Source organism: Ceratotherium simum, chromosome 20, assembly GCF_057802395.1.
Source record: "Ceratotherium simum simum isolate JZ-2026a chromosome 20, ASM5780239v1, whole genome shotgun sequence".
Lineage (NCBI taxonomy): Eukaryota > Metazoa > Chordata > Mammalia > Perissodactyla > Rhinocerotidae > Ceratotherium > Ceratotherium simum.
Window position 1 is genome coordinate 26,306,210 of NC_141919.1, and position 19,693 is coordinate 26,325,902.

The 19,693-nt window shown below is 35.5% G+C and overlaps 1 protein-coding gene across 3 annotated transcripts in view; it reads left to right on the top strand.

Moving 5' to 3' along the window:
* Window positions 1–19,693, top strand: part of JAK2 (Janus kinase 2) — a 155,961-nt gene that overhangs the window by 85,494 nt on the left and 50,774 nt on the right. For all 3 annotated transcript variants that reach the window (XM_004440668.3, XM_087444547.1, XM_087444548.1), the window contains 4 exons: window positions 4,334–4,451; window positions 10,286–10,431; window positions 18,371–18,692; window positions 19,481–19,600. In XM_004440668.3, coding sequence (XP_004440725.1) covers window positions 4,334–4,451; window positions 10,286–10,431; window positions 18,371–18,692; window positions 19,481–19,600 — 706 coding nt within the window. The remainder of the gene's footprint in view (window positions 1–4,333; window positions 4,452–10,285; window positions 10,432–18,370; window positions 18,693–19,480; window positions 19,601–19,693) is intronic.

Genomic DNA, 19,693 nt, shown 5'->3' on the forward strand with positions numbered 1-19,693 from the left:
CCCCAAATCAATCAATATCATGCACTGTATTAGTAGAATAAAGGACCAAAACCACATGATCATCTCATTAGACACAAAAAGCATTTGACAGAATCTAACACCCTATCATGATAAAAATACTCAACACAATAGGAATGGAAGGGTGCTTCCTCAGCTTCATAAAGGTCATTTATGAAAAACCCAAAGCTAGCATTATAGTTGATGGTGAAATACTGAATACTTTCTCCCAAAGATCAGAAAAAAGACAAAGATATCTGCTCTCACCACTTCTATGTACCATAGATTCTAACCAGGGAAATTAAGCAAAAAAAGAAATAAAAGTCATCCATACTGGAAAAGAAGAAGTAAAACTATTCACAGATGATATGATCTTGTATATAAAAAATCCTAAGGAATTAATAAACTATTAGAACTAATAAATGAACTCAGCCTGGTTACAGGATAGAAGATCAATATACAAAAATCATTTGTATTTTTATACAGTAGCACTAAACAATCCAAATGTGAAATTAAGAAAACAATTGCATTTACACTAGCATAACAAGGCAATACTTAGAAATAAACTTAACAAAGGAAGTGCAAAACTTATACATTGAGAAATATAAAACATCATTGAAATGAGTTAGAGAAAGACCTAAATAAATGGAAAGATATGTTTATGGATCAGGAGACTTAATATTCTTAAGATGGCAATATTCCCAAAATTGATCTGTATATTCAGTGCAATCTCTACTGAAATCCTGGCTGTCTTTATTGCAGAAATTGGCAAGTTAATCATAAAATTCATATAAAAATCAAAAGGACTTGGAATAGCCAAAACAATCTTGAAAAAGAACAAAGTTGGACCATTCATACTTCTGAATTTCAAAACTTACTCCACAACTATAGTAATCAAGATAGTGTGGTACTGGTTTAAGGATGGATATAGAGATTAATGAAATAGAATTGAGAGTCTAAAAATAATCCCTCATATTATGGTGATTGATTTTTTTGTGTGTGTGTGAGGAAGATTAGCCCTGCCTGAGCTAACATCCATTGCCAATCCTCTTCTTTTTGCTGAGGAAGATTGGCCCTGGGCTAACACCCGTGCCCATCTTCCTTTGCTTTATATGGGACGCAGCCACGGCATAGCTTGACAAGCGGTGCATCAGTCCATGCCCGGGATCCAAACCTGTGAACCTTGGGCCACCGAAGTAGGCTGCGCGAACTTAACCGCTACACCACTGGGCCAGCCCCTGATTTTTTTTTCTTGAGGTCATAATAGTTCATAACATTGTGCAATTTCAGTTGTACATTATTATTTGTCCATCACCATATATATGTGCCCCTTTACCCCTTATGCCCACCTCCCAACCCTCTTCCCCTCTGGTAACCGCTAACCTGTTCTCTTTGTCCATGTGTTTGTTTGTCTTCCACATATGAATAAAATCATACGGTGTTTGCCTTTCTTTTGGCTTATTTCACTTAACATAATACCCTCAAGGTCCATCCATGTTGTTGCAAATGGGATGATTTTGTCTTTTTTTATGGCTGAGTAGTATTCCATTGTGTGTGTGTGTGTGTGTGTGTGTATATATATATACACACACACATACGGTGTATATGGTGTGTATATATATATATATACACACACATACATATGGTGTATATGGTGTGTACCACATACACCACATGTTCTTTATCCATTCATCAGTTGATGGGCACTTGGGTTGCTTCCACGTCTTGGCTATTGTGAATAATGCTGCAGTGAACATAGGGGTGCTATGGTGATTGATTTTTGACAATGGTACCAAGAGAATTCATGGAGAAAGGATAGACTTTTCAGCAATTGGTGCTGGGACAAGTGGATATCCACATGTAAAGTAATGAAGTTAGACCACTAACTCACACCATATACAAAAAAGTAACTTAAAATGGATCATAGACCTAAATCTAAGAGCTAAAACTATAAAACTCTTAGAAGAAAACATAGGAGTAAACCTTCGTGTACTTAGATTAGGCAATGGTTTCTTCAATATGGCACCAAAAGCTCAAGTGACAAAAGAAAAATGGATTAATTGGGATTCATCAAAATATATGTTTGTGCATCAAATGATACTGTCAAGAATGTGAAAAGACAAGCCACAGAATGGAAGAAAATGTTTGTAAATCATATATACGATAAAGGTCTTATATTCAGAATACATAAAGAACTCTTACAGCTCAACAGTAAATGACAACCTGATGAATATATGGGCAAAGGATTTGAACAGACATTTCTCTAAACAAGACATACAAATGGCCAATAAGCATGTGAAAAGATGCCTAACATCATTATTCATTAGAGAAACATAAATCAAAACCACAGTACCAGTTCACCTACTAGAAGGGCAAAAGTAAAAAAAGATAGACAAGTTGTTATGAATTTGTCAAATTAACACTTATTAAATATATGTAGCACAGGCTGTCGGATGGTTAGCTGCAGTTCAATAACAGACCACAAGAGGAATTGAAGTAGAAAAGTTTAGTACTCACAAGTCCTGGAGGAGGAAGTACCCAGCATACCTTAAGGGGCCACACAGGGAATTCAAGGCAGAGTGTAGACAGGACCTGGAGCACATGCCTTTATTAGGGTCTATGGGTAGAGTGCTTTGGGGTTCCTGGGCAAAGACCAGATGGGTCAGTTCAAATCAAAATAGCTGGGTTTTGGTAAGCCACTTGGGAGTCTTATTGAAGGGGCACATAAGAGTTAGGCACTAGGAGGCTGGGGAGACTGTTGATCACAAGGACTATTAGTGAAGTCATATCAGGAACTTACATTTGCTTGTGACTCTGCAGGCTGCTATCTACACCATACACTTGCATGAGGGGGCTAGTTTCCATTTAAGTTCACTGCAGGCCTTTTAGCCAAACAAAATGAATGCCAAGGCAACAATACCGTGGAGTAATTTAGCTAAACTCTCCACCTGAACTGTGAACTACTGGGATGCTCATATGTTGCCGTTGTAATGTAAAACATAAAATAGTGCAACTGCTTTGGAAAACAATTTGTTCCTCAAAAAGATAAACATAGAATTACTATATGATGCAGCAATTCCACCCCTAGGTATATGGAAGAGAAATGAAAAGATACATCCACGTACACAAAAAACTTGTACATGACTGTTCATAGCAGCATTATTCACAGTAGCAAAAAGATAGAAACAACTCAAATGTCCATCAAGTGATGAATGGATAAGCAAAAGATAGTATATCTAATATGCATACAATGGAATATTAATTGGGCAATTAAAAGGAATGAAGTACTGATACATGCTATAACATGGATGATCCTTGAAAACATTATACTAGATGAAAGAAGGTAGAAAAGGCCACATAATATATGATTCCATTTATATAAAATGTCCAGAAGAGGCTAATTTATAGACAGAGAAAGATGAGTGGTAGCTTAGGACTGGGGAATGGATAGGGGTTATTTGGGTGTAACTACTAGGGAAGGAAGATTGGCCCTGGGCTAACATCCTTGCCTGTCTTCCTCTGCTTTATATGTGGGACGCCTGCCACAGCCTGGCTTGACAAGCAGTGCATTGGTCCACACCTGGGATCCGAACCTGTGAACCCCAGGCCACCAAAGTGGAACACACGACCTCAACTAGTACACCACTGGGCCGGGCCCTCTGTGAAAACAAGTTTTTAACATCCATTTCTTTTCTGGTTTTTCTTTTATTTTGTGAGGAAGATCAGCCCTGAGTTAACATCTGTCACCAATCCTCCTCTTTTTGCTGAGGAAAACTGGCCCTGGGCTGACATCCATGCCCATCTTCCTCCACTTTATATGGGATGCCGCCACAGCACGGCTTGACAAGTGGTGCATCGGTGCGTACCTGGGATCTGAACCCCAGGCCGCCGCAGTAGAGGCGTGCACTTAACCACTATGCCACCGGGCTGGCCCCTAATATCCATTTCTTAAAAAGAAGAAGCAATTATTTCTTTTCATACCAAATTAGCATTTTTAGATTCCTCTACTGATAAAACTGGATTAACGTTAAAAAAAATTTTTTTGTTAATGTTTTATTTCTATATTTCTCTATTTCCTGTTATTGCCTCTACATTCTGTGCATGGAAGAAGGCAGTATATTGATTTTACACTTATGTTTCTTGTATTTTTTGCATATATTATTGTAATGGTCTTATCCAGATTTCCTTTTGTCTCCAACTTGTATTTCAACACTGTTAGCTGTGTTTTCTGGTAATGGGATAATACCTTTCACTATGCTGGAAGTGGTTGTTTATACACAGTATGTTTATGTTTGATCTGTTTGGAGGCTGACTGAATGTTTTAACTGTCTTGTAGATTTTACTTTCCTTACTGGTATTGTAATGGCAGCAACAGAACCTATCGGCATGGGATATCTCGAGGTGCTGAAGCTCCTCTTCTTGATGACTTTGTCATGTCTTACCTTTTTGCTCAGGTATGATTATATTATCTTACTTCTACGTGTGTTAAGTGATAAATGTCTTGCTGTGTAACGTATCTCTTAATCAGAAAAATCTTCATATATGGGAAAATTGACATTCTGTCTCGCATAGCAGTTGCAGAGAGGTAACAAAATTGTCTTTTTATCACTAATTTTTAATCCCAAGGTTTATGGAAAGTAGAATCTATTTTATAAAGATTCTTTGAATTGGCCCTTTTGAATTTTCTTTTATCTTAGTATGTTAGATCATTTTAAGGATTTCACAAAGTTTGGACTGAGTTTTACAGCATGATTCATGTAGACATAAGTGGCTGGAATATAAGACAGTAGAATTTCTTTAGAGAAGTTTTTTTTTCAATTCTTGAACAATTTCAGACTTCAATAGTGGGTAGTGAAATGTAAAGGAAGTAGGTAACTGCATAAAAATTGAGCTGCAATAGTTTTTGTAGCTCCTCATAGGAGGGTGGCTGGATGTTGATACTTAGTCTGAGAGCTGTGTTCCAGTTATTTGTTTATTAATACTGTTATGTTAAATTTTTGTGGTGTACCTGAACATTTTGTAGTGCTTTCTTGTCTATTACCTTGGTTTAAACTGTAATTGAAATGTTTTGTTATTAAATAACTTGTTTTTATGTGCCTTCAGACGGAGGAGTAGAAACTAAAGAAAGAAAAGAAAAGATATTAGTGCTTTTGGATAAAGATATGCTCTTGGTATCCCCAAGGTGTCAGATTAAGGAGTTCTAAATCAGATTTGCTAGTATCAGAGGAAATAACCCCACAGATCCTCATGGCTCACATTTCTAAGATGTCTAGTAGGATTAGTTAAGTTTGTCAGCAACAAATTGAACAATATTTCTTATAGGGTATGAGAGCAAGCAACTGTTTTTTTTTACTTGTAGTAAAATATACTTAATAAAATTTACCATTTTTAAGTTGACAGATCAGTGGCATTAATTAAGTACATTCACATTGTTGTGCGACCATCACCACCGTCTATCTCCAGAACAGTTTCATCTTCCTAAACTGAAACTTCATACCCGTTAAACAATAATTTCCCATTTTTCCCTCCTCCTGGCCCCTGTCAGCTACCTTTCAACTTTCTGTCTCTATGAATCTGCCTATTCCAGGTACCTCATGTAAGCGGAATTATACAGTATTTACTTTTTGTAACTGGCTTATTTTTCTTAGCGTAACATCTTCAAGGTTCAGCCATGTTGTAGTATGTGTCAAATTTCCTTCCTTTTTTTTTTTTTTTTTTTTTGTGAGGAGGACTAGCCCCCAACTAACATCCAATGCCAATCTTCCCCTTTTTTCCTGAGGAAGATTGGCCCTGGGCTAACATCCATGCCCATCCTCCTCCACTTTATATGGGACGCTACCACAGCATGGCTTAGCAAGCGGTGCGTCGCTGCACGCCCAGGATCTGAACCTGTGAATCCCGGGCCGCCGCAGCGGAGCGCGCACACTTAACCGCTGTGCCACCGGCTGGCTCCTTTCCTTCCTTTTTAAGGCTGAATAATATTCCATTGTATATACCAGATTTTGTTTATCCATTCATCTGTTGATGGATACTGGAGTTGCTTCTACTTTTTCTCTCTTGTGAATAAGGCTGCAATGAACATTAGTGTACAAATATCTCTTAGAGACCCTGCTTTTAATTCCTTTGGATATATTTCCATAAGTGGAATTTTTAGATCATATGGTAGTTCTATTTTTAATGTTTTTGAGGAACTGCCATACTGTTTTCCATAGCAGCTGCACTGTTTTATATTCCTACCAGCAGTGCACAAATATTCCAATTTCTTCACGTTCTCACCACACTTACTTTCTGTTCTTTTGATGATAGCTATTCTCATAGGTGTGAAGTGGTATCTCATTCTGGTTTTGATTTGCATTTCTCTAATGGTTAGTGATGTTGAGCATTTTTCATAAACTTTTTGGCCATTTGTATATCTTCTTTGGAAAAATGTCTGTTCAAGTCCTTTGCCCATTTTTTAATCAGGTTTTTTTTTGTTGTTGAGTTGTAAGTGTTCTTTATGTATTCTGGATATTAACTCCTTACCAGATATATAATTTGCCACTATTTTCTCCTGTTCCGTAGGTTGCCTTTTTACTCTGTTGATTGTGTCCTGTGATGCACAAAAGTTTTTAATTTTGATGTAGTTCAGTTTATCTATTTTTTTCTTTTGTTACTTGCTTTTGGTGTTATATCCAAGAAATTGCCGACTCCAGTATCATGAAGCTTTCTTCCTATTTTCTTCTAAGTGTTATATTGTTGTAGCTCTTACATTTAGGCCTTTGATCTGAGTTAATTCTTATATATGGTATAAAGTAAGGGTCTGACTTCATTCTTTTGCATGTGAATATCCAATTTTTCCAGCACCATTTGTTGAAAAGACTGTCCTTTCTCTGTTGAATTGTCTTGTCACTCTTGTCAAAAATCATTTCACCACCAACCAATTTTTATACAGCTTCCTTTGTTTGAGTAGCCATTAAGAAAAGAAAGAGACAGGGCAGGCCCTGTGGCCTGGTGGTGGAGTTCAGCCTGCTCCGCTTTGGCGGCCTGGATTCACAGGTTCGGATCCTGGGCATGGACCTGTGCCACTCGTTGGCCATGCTGTGGCAGCGACCCACATACAACATAGAGGAAGAATGGCACAGATGTTAGCTCAGGGCAAATATTCTTCAAGAAAAAAAAAAAAGAGGAAGATTGGCAACAGGTGTTAGCTCAGGGCAAATCTTTCTCACCAAGAAAAAAAAAAAAAGGAAAGAAAGACAAGCTTCTGAGAATAGCATACTATGACGTTATGACTTTCTGCTGCTTTTATGATTATGTTGTTTCATCTATGCTGCAGAGCTGGTTTATTTTGGTGGCATGCTAGTTAAGTCCCATTAATAAGGAAAATTTTCCTAAACTATTCATTCAGTTACTTTACCCTAATATTAATACTGTGATATCTCATATTTTTGATCTAGAAAAATTATGGATGATTTCCAATTTTGTCTTCCTAGGAGAGATTTCTTATCTAGAATGGCAAAATAATTTCACAATAGAATCCTAAATTGTGTCTGGACAGTACCACATGCAATTTTCTATTTTTAATGTTTCTTCTTCTGTAAATCTGTGCCTGGAAAATAAATAAGGTAGTAATTAACTTATTCTCAGATTGTATTAATATCAGGTTAGACTATATACATATTGTAGACTAAATAAAGCAAATTTGACCAGTGATATCACCCGAGTGTAACAATACGTTGACATTTTTAAATAAATAAAAAAATATTTTAGCTGCTAAACCGTCTTTCAAGTATGTAAGACAGTACTATAGAAAGACAGATTTGGAAAAGTTAAGCAAATGAAAGCCAAAAGTGAGGTGTCCCTTTTAAATTCATTTTCTTCTGAAGATTGTCTTTATGTCATCAAATATGGCTACTCAGCTGCCATGTGAACAACCTTTAATAAATTCATATATATTCAGAAAAAAATGGATATTTACTCTGTGTTCTTACTTCGGTTCATTTCTGATTTTGTGACTATACCTGTTTTCTTATTTTTCTGGCTGAATGAAGATGAAATTTCTTGGTTTAAATGTTGTCAGCTACCCAGGTGAAAAACTGCTTTTCTATAATTTTAATTAAATGAAATTTTTATTGTTGTATTATACTATGATGTTTAAGGAAGGCTAGTCTAAAATAATATGCTTTGGTATTTGCGACTCTATTTCATTTGTAACTTTAATGGTTATTTGGTTGATTATGTTCTTAGCCCTGCTCTCCCTAATTTTTCATATATTTATTGTCTTTTGGGCAAGAGTTCCACAGAATAGCCTCATGAACAGAATGTATTATCCTCTGGTCCTATATGGTCTATGGAACAAAATCAAGCGATTAAAAAGAATCTATCTAGCCATCAGTTATCTGTAGCTCTTTCTTAATCAGAATAACTTTCTTACTCGTTTTGAAAAATGTGGTGAAATAAGTGTTTGAAATTGAGCAAAAATAAATCTAACTACTTCCCTGAATTCATTTTGTATTACTAACATTTAGGCCTTTGTTTTGGTTAATACTGATTATTTCATGGTTTGTGCCTTTTAAGTAATATAGTTTATTTTCTTACACTAAAATGTTTTCTAATTTGTTAATAGAAAGTTAACAAACAAATATACTTTTAAATGCATATTTATTTCTTTTAATAAAATTATTTTTAAAGGATTCATATAAAACTTTAATTTCATGAGATCTTATCACATCATAAGAAGGGAGATCCGTACATAAAATATAGAAGGCAGCCCTGTATTTCTCTTATCCAGTTTAAAACCTTGGTTAAATATTGATATTTCAACTAATATTATGGCTCTTAACTTTTCTTGTAAAGAAAATTCCTGTTATTTTTAGAATATTGGTGCTTTTTACATTCTACCCTTTCCTTTTTCCCATTACATTTCAATCTGATTTTATCCATGTCCCTAAATCATCCGAATCAAATCTTGGAACTTCTGTTTTTCCCTTTTTTAAATTTTTTATGTAAAGTTATCAATTTTCTTCAGACTCTCTTAGTGTCTTCTGTTCCCTACATCAGATCCTTATCTCATATCTGAACCATTACTGCAGCCTCTTTTTTTTTTTTTTTCCTGAGGAAGATCAGCCCTGAGCTAACAACAGTGCTAATCCTCCTCTTTTTGCTGAGGAAGACCGGCTCTGAGCTAACATCTATTGCCAATCCTCCTCCTTTTTTTTCCCCAAAGCCGCAGTAGATAGTTGCATGTCATAGTTGCTCATCCTTCTAGTTGCTGTATGTGGGATGTGGCCTCAGCATGGCCGGAGAAGCGGTGCATCGGTGCGTGCCTGGGATGCGAACCAAGGCCGTCAGTAGCGGAATGCGTGCACTTAACCGCTAAGCCACAGGGCCAGCCCCTTACCGCAGCCTCTTAAAGAGTCTCCCTGAATACACTTTATTTTCTTAAAGTACTTCTGTCATTGGTACTTCTACCAATGAAAGAGTCATGATGCTTTAAGAAAAGATGCTTTAAGAAACGGATGCTTTGAGAAAATGGTTCTCTGTTGCTTCTAGGATCAAGTCATTCAAGGGTATGTGCAGGCTCACCCCAACTTACTTTTCCAAATTTTAATCCACTCTGTTCTCTTACGTAAATTGTGTGCCCCAGCCAAACTAGTTTGTATCTCTGAACATGCCTTGTGCTTTGTTTTTATCATTTCTTCTATTTCCTCACCCTGTTTTGTGTCCATCAGAAATTTCTTCATCTTCAAAGAATACATGAAATTTTGAATTTTCCATGAAATCTTCCCTAATTACCCCAAGTGGATATTCTCTCAACTTCCTTTAAGTTCCTGAAGCATATGTTGTGTGGCACTTACTATACAGTATCTGGCATTATAATTTTTTGTTTACATGTTTTGCTTTCTTGCTAGATTTTTGTCTGCTTGAGGGCTGAGACCACATCTTATATTTCTTTGTATCCAACACAGTCCTCAGTATAATGCTTTGAACTCTGTACCTATTTAATTAATTAATATCTATTGTAATTTAGGTAATTTTGATGTAGAAGATATAATCTAAAGATATCAGCAGTGAAATAGGTTGTGTCATATGTATGCTATAACTGGGAACCCAATTTAAATCAGTTTCCATTTGCAAAAGAACTTTTACTAAAATTTTATGGCAAAATGATTGAAAATCAAGGGAGGAGTTGATTTCTCATTTTTCAAACATGTATGTCCTGGAAATTAGGTTATAGGTTAAAATATGATAGTAAATTAAAATGCGATAGTGAAACTTATATTTCTTTCTAAATTTTTTTTTCCTTTAGTGGCGGCATGATTTTTTGCATGGATGGATAAAAGTACCTGTGACTCATGAAACACAGGAAGAATGTCTTGGGATGGCAGTGTTAGATATGATGAGGATAGCCAAAGAAAAGGATCAAACCCCACTGACCATCTATAGCTCTATCAGGTAATTTCCTTATGCAAATCCATATACATAAATGTGAACAGTTGCAGTTTTTATATAATTTGTATTTTCTGTATTTTCCCATACTTTTTGATTTTATAATAATTAAAAGTAACGTGGGTAACTTTTCTTCCTTGTGTATAACACATACCTTTTGGGATAAATTAAATTATTATTTTTTTCTTCCAGTTTTGTTGAGATATAATTGACATAAAACACTGTGTAAGTTTAAGGTATACAACATAATACTTTGACATATATTGTGAAATGATTAGCCCAATAAATTTAGTTAACATCTATCATCTCATACAGATACAAAAAAAAGAGAAAGGAAAAAAATTTTTTTCTCTTGTGATGAGAACTCTTAGGATCTACTCTCTTAATAACTTTTATATATATCATACAACAGTGTTAACGATAGTCATCATATTGTACATTACATCCCAGGTACTTATTTATCTTATAACTACAAGAAATTATTGAAAGAGTTGGAGTACTACAGAAAATATTGGTGTTCAATACCTATTTGTTATTTGATTCATTTATTCTGAAAAGGCTAGGTAAGGTCAGAGGAATGAAAAGAGCACCTGGAAACATAATTTCTGATAGCAGTATAAATAATTCTGAATCACTATTTGTCAAATAGTGGTCCTTATTTTACTTGAATTAGTGTCTCCCGAGGTGCCTGTTAAAACTGAAGATTCTTGGGTTCTAACCCAAGAATTTGGATTCAATAAATTTGAGGTGAAGCCCAGAAATATGAATTTTTGCAAGTGCTCCAGGAGACTTTTTTTTATTTCGGCTTTAATGAGGTATAATTGTCATATAAAATTGTAAGATATTTAAAGTATACATCATGGTGATTTCATATATGTATACATTGTGAAAGGATTCCCCTGTCTAGTTTACTAACACATCCAGCACCTCACGTATTTATCTTTTCTCTTTTTTTGGTGAGAACATTAAGCTCTACTCTCTTAGCAAATATCAATTATACAATATAGTGTTATCAATTATAGTCACCATCTTTTATATTAGATCCTCAGACCTTCTTCATATTATAACTGATCCAGCAGATTCTTATACAAGTGATCCACACTCTCCACATTCTTCACATTATTCTTCTGTGCATTGAATTTTGATAATCATGCCTAGTAACGGTTTTTGAAACACTACTCCTACAGTCCAACTTTAATGACTGTAAAACTTCCACTCTTTTTAAAGGTCTATATGACTATTATAAGAATGCTTTGATTTTTTTTTTAAGTTTGAAGACTAAATATGTGTTTTATATATTCCATACTTACCAGATTAAAAGTTTGAGGATGTCATGAAATCTGGTTATAACTCTCTTTATTCCTTGAAATCCTTCTCTCAATAACTGGCTTCAATCATTCCTGTTTTGTCTTTTTTTTTTTTTTTTGTGAGGAGATCAGCCCTGTACTAACATCTGCCAATCCTCCTCTTTTTTTGCTGAGGAAGACTGGCCCTGGGCTAACATCCGTACCCATCCTCCTCCACTTTATATGGGACGCCACCACAGCACTGGCTTGCCAAGCAGTGCGTCAGTGCATGTCCGGGATCCAAACCAGTGAACCCCGGGCCGCCGCAGCAGAGCGGGCGCACTTAACTGCTTGCGCCACTGGGCCGGCCCCCAATCATTCCTGTTTTGTATGTAACAGTATGTATGTATGTAGTCATAGTCACATAACAGTCAAAACAGTTACATACCCAATTTGCAGTGTATCAATTTCTGCATTTCCCTCTTTGGTTTTAAGTATTCTTGTTTTGTTTTCAGATGTCTCTTAGGCCTTAACCTAAGAGTATAAGCCATAGGGTATGATCACTGAGGAATCAAAAAGATTCCAAAGTCCAGAGGAAAAACAAAAACGTTTCTGTTTTCCACTAAGGCCTTGATCTTTATTAAAATACAGACAGAATGGATAAAGAAGATGTGGTGTGTGTGTGTGTATAATGGAATATTACTTAGCGATTAAAAAGAATGAAATCTTGCCGTTTACAACAACATGGATGGACGTAGAGGGTATTAGGCTAAGTGAAATAACTCAGACAGAGAAAGAAAAATACTATATGATTTCACTTATATGTGGAATCTGAAAAACAAAACAAACGGACAAATATAACAAAACAGAAACAGACTCATAGATACAGAGAACAAACTAGTGGTTGCCAGAAAGGAGAGTGGTGAGGGTGAAATGGGTGAAATAGGTGAAGGGGATCACGAAGTAAAAACTTCCAGTTATAAAATAAATAAGTCACAGGGATGTAATGTACAACATAGAGAATATAGTCAATGATACTGTAATAACGTTGTATGGTGACAGATGGTAACTAGACTTAGCTTGATGATCATTTTGTATTGTATAAAGATATCAAATCACTATATTGTATACCTGAAACTAATATAATATTGTATATCAATTATACTTGAATAAAAAATAAAATTTTAAAAAACGCAGACAGACGCTCCTTAGGATATTAACTCATTCACTCATTCATTCATTCAGCAGCTATTTATTGAATACCTGCAATGTGTGAGTCCATAGCAGAACAGAGTCAGGGGAGGAATATCTTAGATATTGTTAATAGAAATTGAAGGAATTGGAGGGAACACAGTTGAAGAATGGAGAAGCTTTGAGCCGCTGAAGATGAATTTAAAAAATATGAAGCCATCTCTAGGCTTATGCTATGGTGAAACACTTCTGCTTTGGAGACCATGATATTGTCCAAAGTCTTGGCATAATCTTTCTGTGTGGATTAGGGTTTCTTTGAGGTCAGGAATCATGCCATCTATTTATTCTTCTTCCTACATTATTTAGTCTAGTGTCCTAAACCCAGTGAATGTTTAGCAATTGTATTTCTCTGATTCTCTTAACCAGCATGTAAATGCATCTGCAAAATTCTGCATCATTTTTTTCTTTATTTTACTTTTAAAATTTTATAGATATTAAACATTCGTCATACGATTCCATGATATTTTAAAACAACTTTATTGAGATAAAATTCACATACCATAAAGTTCACCCATTTAGAGTGTACAATTCAATATTTTTTATTATTGAGTTCTTCATATATTCTGGATACAAATCCCCAGATGTAAGTTATCATATATGTGATTTGCAAATATTTTTCCTATTCTGTGGATTGTTTTTTCACTTTCTTAAAAGTATCATTTGCAGCATAACAGTTTAAATTTTGAAGTAGTCTAATTTATCTATTTTTTCTTTTGTCTCTTGTACCATGATATTTTAATATTAGATAAATAATTTATGCCTGTTCTGAAGCAAAACATGTCTGCCTTGCTTGCCTTCTTAATATAATTTAACTCACTGATGTTTTTTGAATTCTCATTTAGTGCTCATTTCTGAGAAATGATCAAGGAACTCAACTCAGTGTTAAAATATTCAGGATTGACAGGAGAACAGATGAATGATTAGTTCTTGGCAGAATGAAATAAACTGTGTTGTTCCCAGAAATATCCAGTGGGGTATGGATCTTTGATTAGTATAACTAAATACATATTCTTTCCCAAACTTAAAAGAAATACGTGTAAGGTGCACTCTGTGTGTCTCTGCCTGTGTGTTAGGTGTGTCTATGTGTGTGAGCCCATGCCTCTGTGTGCATATCTGCCTGTATATATGTGTTTGTGCATCTCTTTGTGCATGGGTATGTATTAGATAGTTACTCTTTTGTACGCTAATTCCTAGTTGAACCTTGTGGCTTAGGTTTTGGAGTATAGACAGTGAAGGAAACGAATAAGATTTTTTTCATTTTCTTTTTTCATCTGCTCTTTAAAATCCTCAATTTGCTAAAAGGTGGGAAGAAGAGAACTGGAGAATGGAAAGAGGTTAAAGGAGACTCTGCTGAATTTGCAAACACTAGGCCAGGGCCAAGGCCACTTACATAGCAGCTGAACTACATACCTCCTATCATTAGACTCCCTTTTTAAATAACTGTACAAATACTAAGTTTCCGGTAGCCTACTCCAATTGTAATAATAAAATACAGATTTCATTTTACAGTACAAAAAATACTAGTTTCTAGGGCAAGCCTCAATTTTAGAGCCTTTTAGAACCTCAATTTTAGGATTCTTTAAAAACTCAATATAAGAAAAGCATGAGGAAAATGTTTTTATGTTTCGAGAGTTAACAACTTTGTGTCTCTTGAAAAATTTTAGTGTTTCTAACGAGTCTGGTTCTGATAGCATGACACTGAGGCGGATTCACCATATTCAAGAACCACACACTCCAATGGTATTCCCAAAGGATGTATATCTGGTCCTTTATTCTAAGTATCAAAGTGGAAAGCCTTGTTTTATGTTATTATCTTTAACTCCTCTTTTTATCTCCAGATAGGTTTTCAAAGCTTTATTAAATCAAGTAGCCATTGGTGTTTATGTAAATTGCATTCCAGATTTAGTAAGGCTCTTGGCAACTAATGTTTTTGACGGAAGTAGATAAAGTAGGAATCATTTGCGTTCTGATTATATTTTTTTGTTATTGTTGTTGAGGAAGATCGGCCCTGAGTTAACATCTGTTGCCAGTCTTCCTCTATTTTTTGTATATGGGATGCCGCCACACATGGCTTGATGAGCAGGGTGTAGGTCTGCACCTGGGATCCGAACCTGCAAACCCCAGGCCGCTGCAGCAGAGCGCACGCACATAACTGCTTGCGCCACCGGGCCGGGCCCCAGAGTGTGACTTTTGAGATCTGGAAAATGAGTAGAATTTACTGGGTGGAGAGAGGTGAGCGGTGGAGAGTAGAGACTCATGGAAAAGGCCTTGTAGCAGAAGGGAGCATAGGAAGAGAGTCAGTATGGCTAGAGCTTAAAGAGTTAGTAGGAGACAAGGCAGGGGCTAGACCATATAGAACCTTAGAGTCGTGTTGACAAGGTTAAGAACACTAAGAAACCATGCAAGGGTGAAATGATTAGATCTTTGTTCTTAAAAGATCCCCATGACTCCAGTGTAGAAAACAAATCAGACGGTGCTAAGAGTAAATGGAAATTCGAATTGACCAGAAAGTAAGGCCATTGCGGTAGTTCCTCCAGGAGATATTGTTGAATGGGTTGGTAATGAGAAATATTTAGAAGGTAAAATAAGAGAATGTGGTGTTGGAGTGAATAATGGGGATTGAGGGAGAAGATGGTGTAAAGGATGCTTCCTGGGTTTGTGGGGCTTGTAGAAGTAGATGAATTGTAGTGCTGTTTACTCAGATAGGGAATGCTATAAGAGGATCTTCTAGGGGAGAACTTTAGGGGAATTCATGAGTTTGATTTAACACATTGTTTGAGTAGCTTTTGAGACATCCAAATTAAATAGGTAGATTGATTTGACTGTGGAAGATATAAGTCTAGAGCTTAGAGGTTAGGGCTAGAGATAGAGATATCAGAGTCATTTGCATATAGAGTGTCTAGAGAAAAAGAGAGTATAGATAAGAAGAGGGTCCATAATTAAGTCTTAAGGAACTCCAACATTTAATCACCAGGCAAAGGGGAATGAACCTGTAAATAAAATTGAGAAGGAGTAGCCAAGAGGTAGGAATAAAATCAAGAAAGCTAAAGGGAGAGAGTTTCAAGGAGAGAATGATTAACAGTGTTGGATGCTACTGAAAACTGACAAGTAAAATGAACATGGGAATTTGTTTTTACCAACATGGAAGTTTCTCTTGATTTTGGCAAGAGCAGTTTCTATGGAGTAATGGAGCAGAAGCCAGATTGGAGTGAGTTGAGGAGTAAATGGAAGGCAAGAAAATGGAACTGGCTGAATAAACTTTCAAAAAGAGGCCAGATAGGATGTAGCTGGAGGGAGATATGGGATAAAGAGATTTTACATTTTACATCTAAGATGGGAATAGTGTTAGTATTTTTAAACCTTGTGGATAGAAGAGAAAAAATAGAGTAAAAGTCCTCAGAGGGTGGATGTATGTTAGAGGAAGAGAGAGGGTGTAGGTAAATACATGTCAAAGAAATGGCTTTAATTAGCAGGTTTATACCTCATTTATTGTAATAAGTGGGAAGGAGAGAAAATGAGTGCAGATGTATGTAGGTTTGCTAGCAGGATATTGAGTGAATTCTGCTTAGAGAAGCTTTTTTTTTAAATTTTTCCCTTGAGAAGGAGATGAAGTCTGCTGCAAGTGAGGAGGAATGTAGCTGAGTTTGAGGCAGAAGAAAGGTAGGAGGTTTGAGGAAGTTCGAGAAGGTTTGACATAGTTGTGAGTCTTGGGAAGATTAGTTGAACATAGAAATATAGTAAAAGTGATGGTAGTAATGAAAGCCCATTTGAAATTGGTGATTATGAATTTATTATAATGCAATCCATCTACCTTGTTTTGCTCCAGCAGCTCTGGCTGCTTGAGTACAAAACTGAGAGTTCCTCAAGGGGCTTAGGGTAGAGTAGAGAAGGGAGTAAGCAGTGGTATGCTGGTAAATGTTTAACAACTTGAGGGTAGGGGGCAAGGTCTGATTTATTTGTGATCTTTGCTGAAATCCATGGTATAAATACTCTCTCCATGGCCAATTTCAAGGTATCAACCTGATGTCACCGAATGCAGAATTGGGAAGAGATGAGCAATAGCAAACCCTTTCCACTACTCATATACGATAAACATAAATGACATCAAAAGCATAGTTAGTAGTAAAATGTAAAATAAAAACTATAAAATAGTTAGGAAGGAATGCATTTTGAGTATTTATTACCTATATATATATATATATATTTTTTTTTTTTTTTTGCTAAGGAAGATTCTCCCTGAGCTAACATCAGTGCCATTCTTCCTCTATTTTGTATGTGGGTCTCTGCCACAGCATGGCTGAAAAGTGATATAGGTCTGTGCCCAGGATCCAAACCTGCAAACCCGGGCCGCTGAAGTGGAGTGTGCCAAACCAACCACTACATCATGGGGCCAGCCCCTATTACCTATACTTTTAATATAATTTATTTATTTGTAAATTTATATAACTTAAATTTTAATGATGGATGTTTAACAATCAGCTCAAAATAATCCTTAAAATGTAATAATAAACTCTCAGCATGAGCCTTCTCTAGCACTGGTTGTAAACACTCAAGTACAGTATAGTGTGATAAGTGGTATTATGGAGGGGTGCACAGAATGCTGTCAGACAAAGGGAGGAGCATCTAACATTGTCATAGAGGTCCAGAAAGGTTTCCTGGATTTGAGGATGCTTGAGCTAACACTTGTAGAATGGGTAAAAGCTAACCAGATAGGAGATGGGTGATGGGAAGAAGGATTAGCATAGGTGAAGGCATGGAAATTTAATATAGTCGTACCTTCAGAAATAAAATGTTTTTCATTTGTCAGATATTTGAGCAGGAGGGAAATAGCTTATCCACCTTCTTTAGGATATTTTACATAGAGATGGAAGTACAAAAGAGTCAGAACATTTCCAAATGGAATTGTTTTGATTGCAAAGGAATTATTAGGAGTTATTGAAGCTGGCCTAAGAAAATAATGTATGCAAAAGAAGTGTGTTTGCATAATGAACAACAGTAGCATCCAACAAAATGTAACAATTTCCAGAATTCAGATGAATTTTGGTGTACAGCATCATAGGAAATATTTGCAATACAGTGCCAAAAATATAGTATATAAGATAATCAGTGAAAACAAATTTTTAGAGACTCCATTATTAACTAGACTAAGTCTTCATTAGGGGAAGAAAATTAACATCTCCTGTTTTAAACATTTATAGTAACTCAGAATTTGTCTATGTATTCACATCATCAAATGAAACCTTAAGGTTTTATTCTGTAGACGTGGTGGCTATGTCACCTTTCTCCACTTGACTACTGTGCTGTAGTACTTACCTATCATGGAGAAAGGAGGTAACTTCTCTTTTAATTTTGTTTTAGATTTATCTTCCAATTTGTTTTGCTTTTCTGTGTGTGCTCTTTGTCCCTAGCTACAAGACATTCTTACCAAAATGTGTTCGAGCAAAGATCCAAGACTATCATATTTTGACAAGAAAACGAATAAGGTACAGATTTCGCAGATTTATTGAGCAATTCAGCCATTGCAAAGCCACTGCCAGGAACTTGAAACTTAAGTATCTTATAAATCTGGAAACTCTTCAGTCTGCCTTCTACACAGAGCAATTTGAAGTAAAAGAACCTGGAAGAGGTCCTTCAGGTGAGGAGATTTTTGCAACCATTATAATAACTGGAAACGGTGGAATTCAGTGGTCAAGAGGGAAACATAAAGAAAGTGAGACACTGACAGAACAGGTAATCCTTAATGATACGTTCTCATTCTTTGTTAATTTAAGTAGAATGGCAATACAAGCAAAGTAATCTTACTCATTTGAAACATGGTCTTGCACTTCTCTTCTCCCATTGATAGAAGTGCACATTTTTTAATAGTGTGAAGCCATCAAGGTCATTTCTCTAGTTCTTTTCTCGTTGTTCTTAAATGGTTTTTTATGACAAAATATTTAGTAATGGTGTTCTTATAGTTTCAGAAAAGGCTTGAAAATTAAAAGTGATTTTTAAAGTAGTTTTGCCTCCTTTTTTTCTTTTACTATTATTGATAATAGGACACGATCATAAAATTTAATTAATTGGAAAAGATTAATTTTAATTGTTTTTATGATGATGTATACCTGTTAAATAACTTAGTTTTTTTTTTTTAGCTTTGCATTGCAGTTTTAAGTTTGTTCATATCTGTGTTCTTAGATTGTTATTAGAGATTTATTTGTTTTTTATCTTCATTCTTTGGTAGTTAAACTTTCAATTTTCTGGCAATGGTTCTTATTAATGTTGGTTGGATTGAAGGATACTATAGCACACCTTTAGATTTCTGGCATCCTTTAATGCTCTCATTTTTAAGTCAAAGCAAAATATGATGTAGTCTTAGGGTTAGATTATTGGGGGAGAGAATCTCATTTAATACTTAACTATTGCTATCAGTACTTTTTTATCTTAAAGAATTTGGAATGAATGTTATCTCCTTGTCATGTATTAAAATGGCTCCATAAATTCTACCTATTTTTAATTTCAAATGCTCTTAATTACAGGATTTACAGTTATATTGTGATTTTCCTGATATTATTGATGTCAATATTAAGCAAGCACACCAAGAAGGCTCAGATGAAAGCAGAATTGTAACTATCCATAAGCAAGATGGTAAAACTCTGGTAAGTTTGCTTTATAACTAAATAATGGTTGTTTTAATAAGTATTTCAGAATCTTAATACCAAAGTTATTTTCTTGTAGGAATTTTGATTATA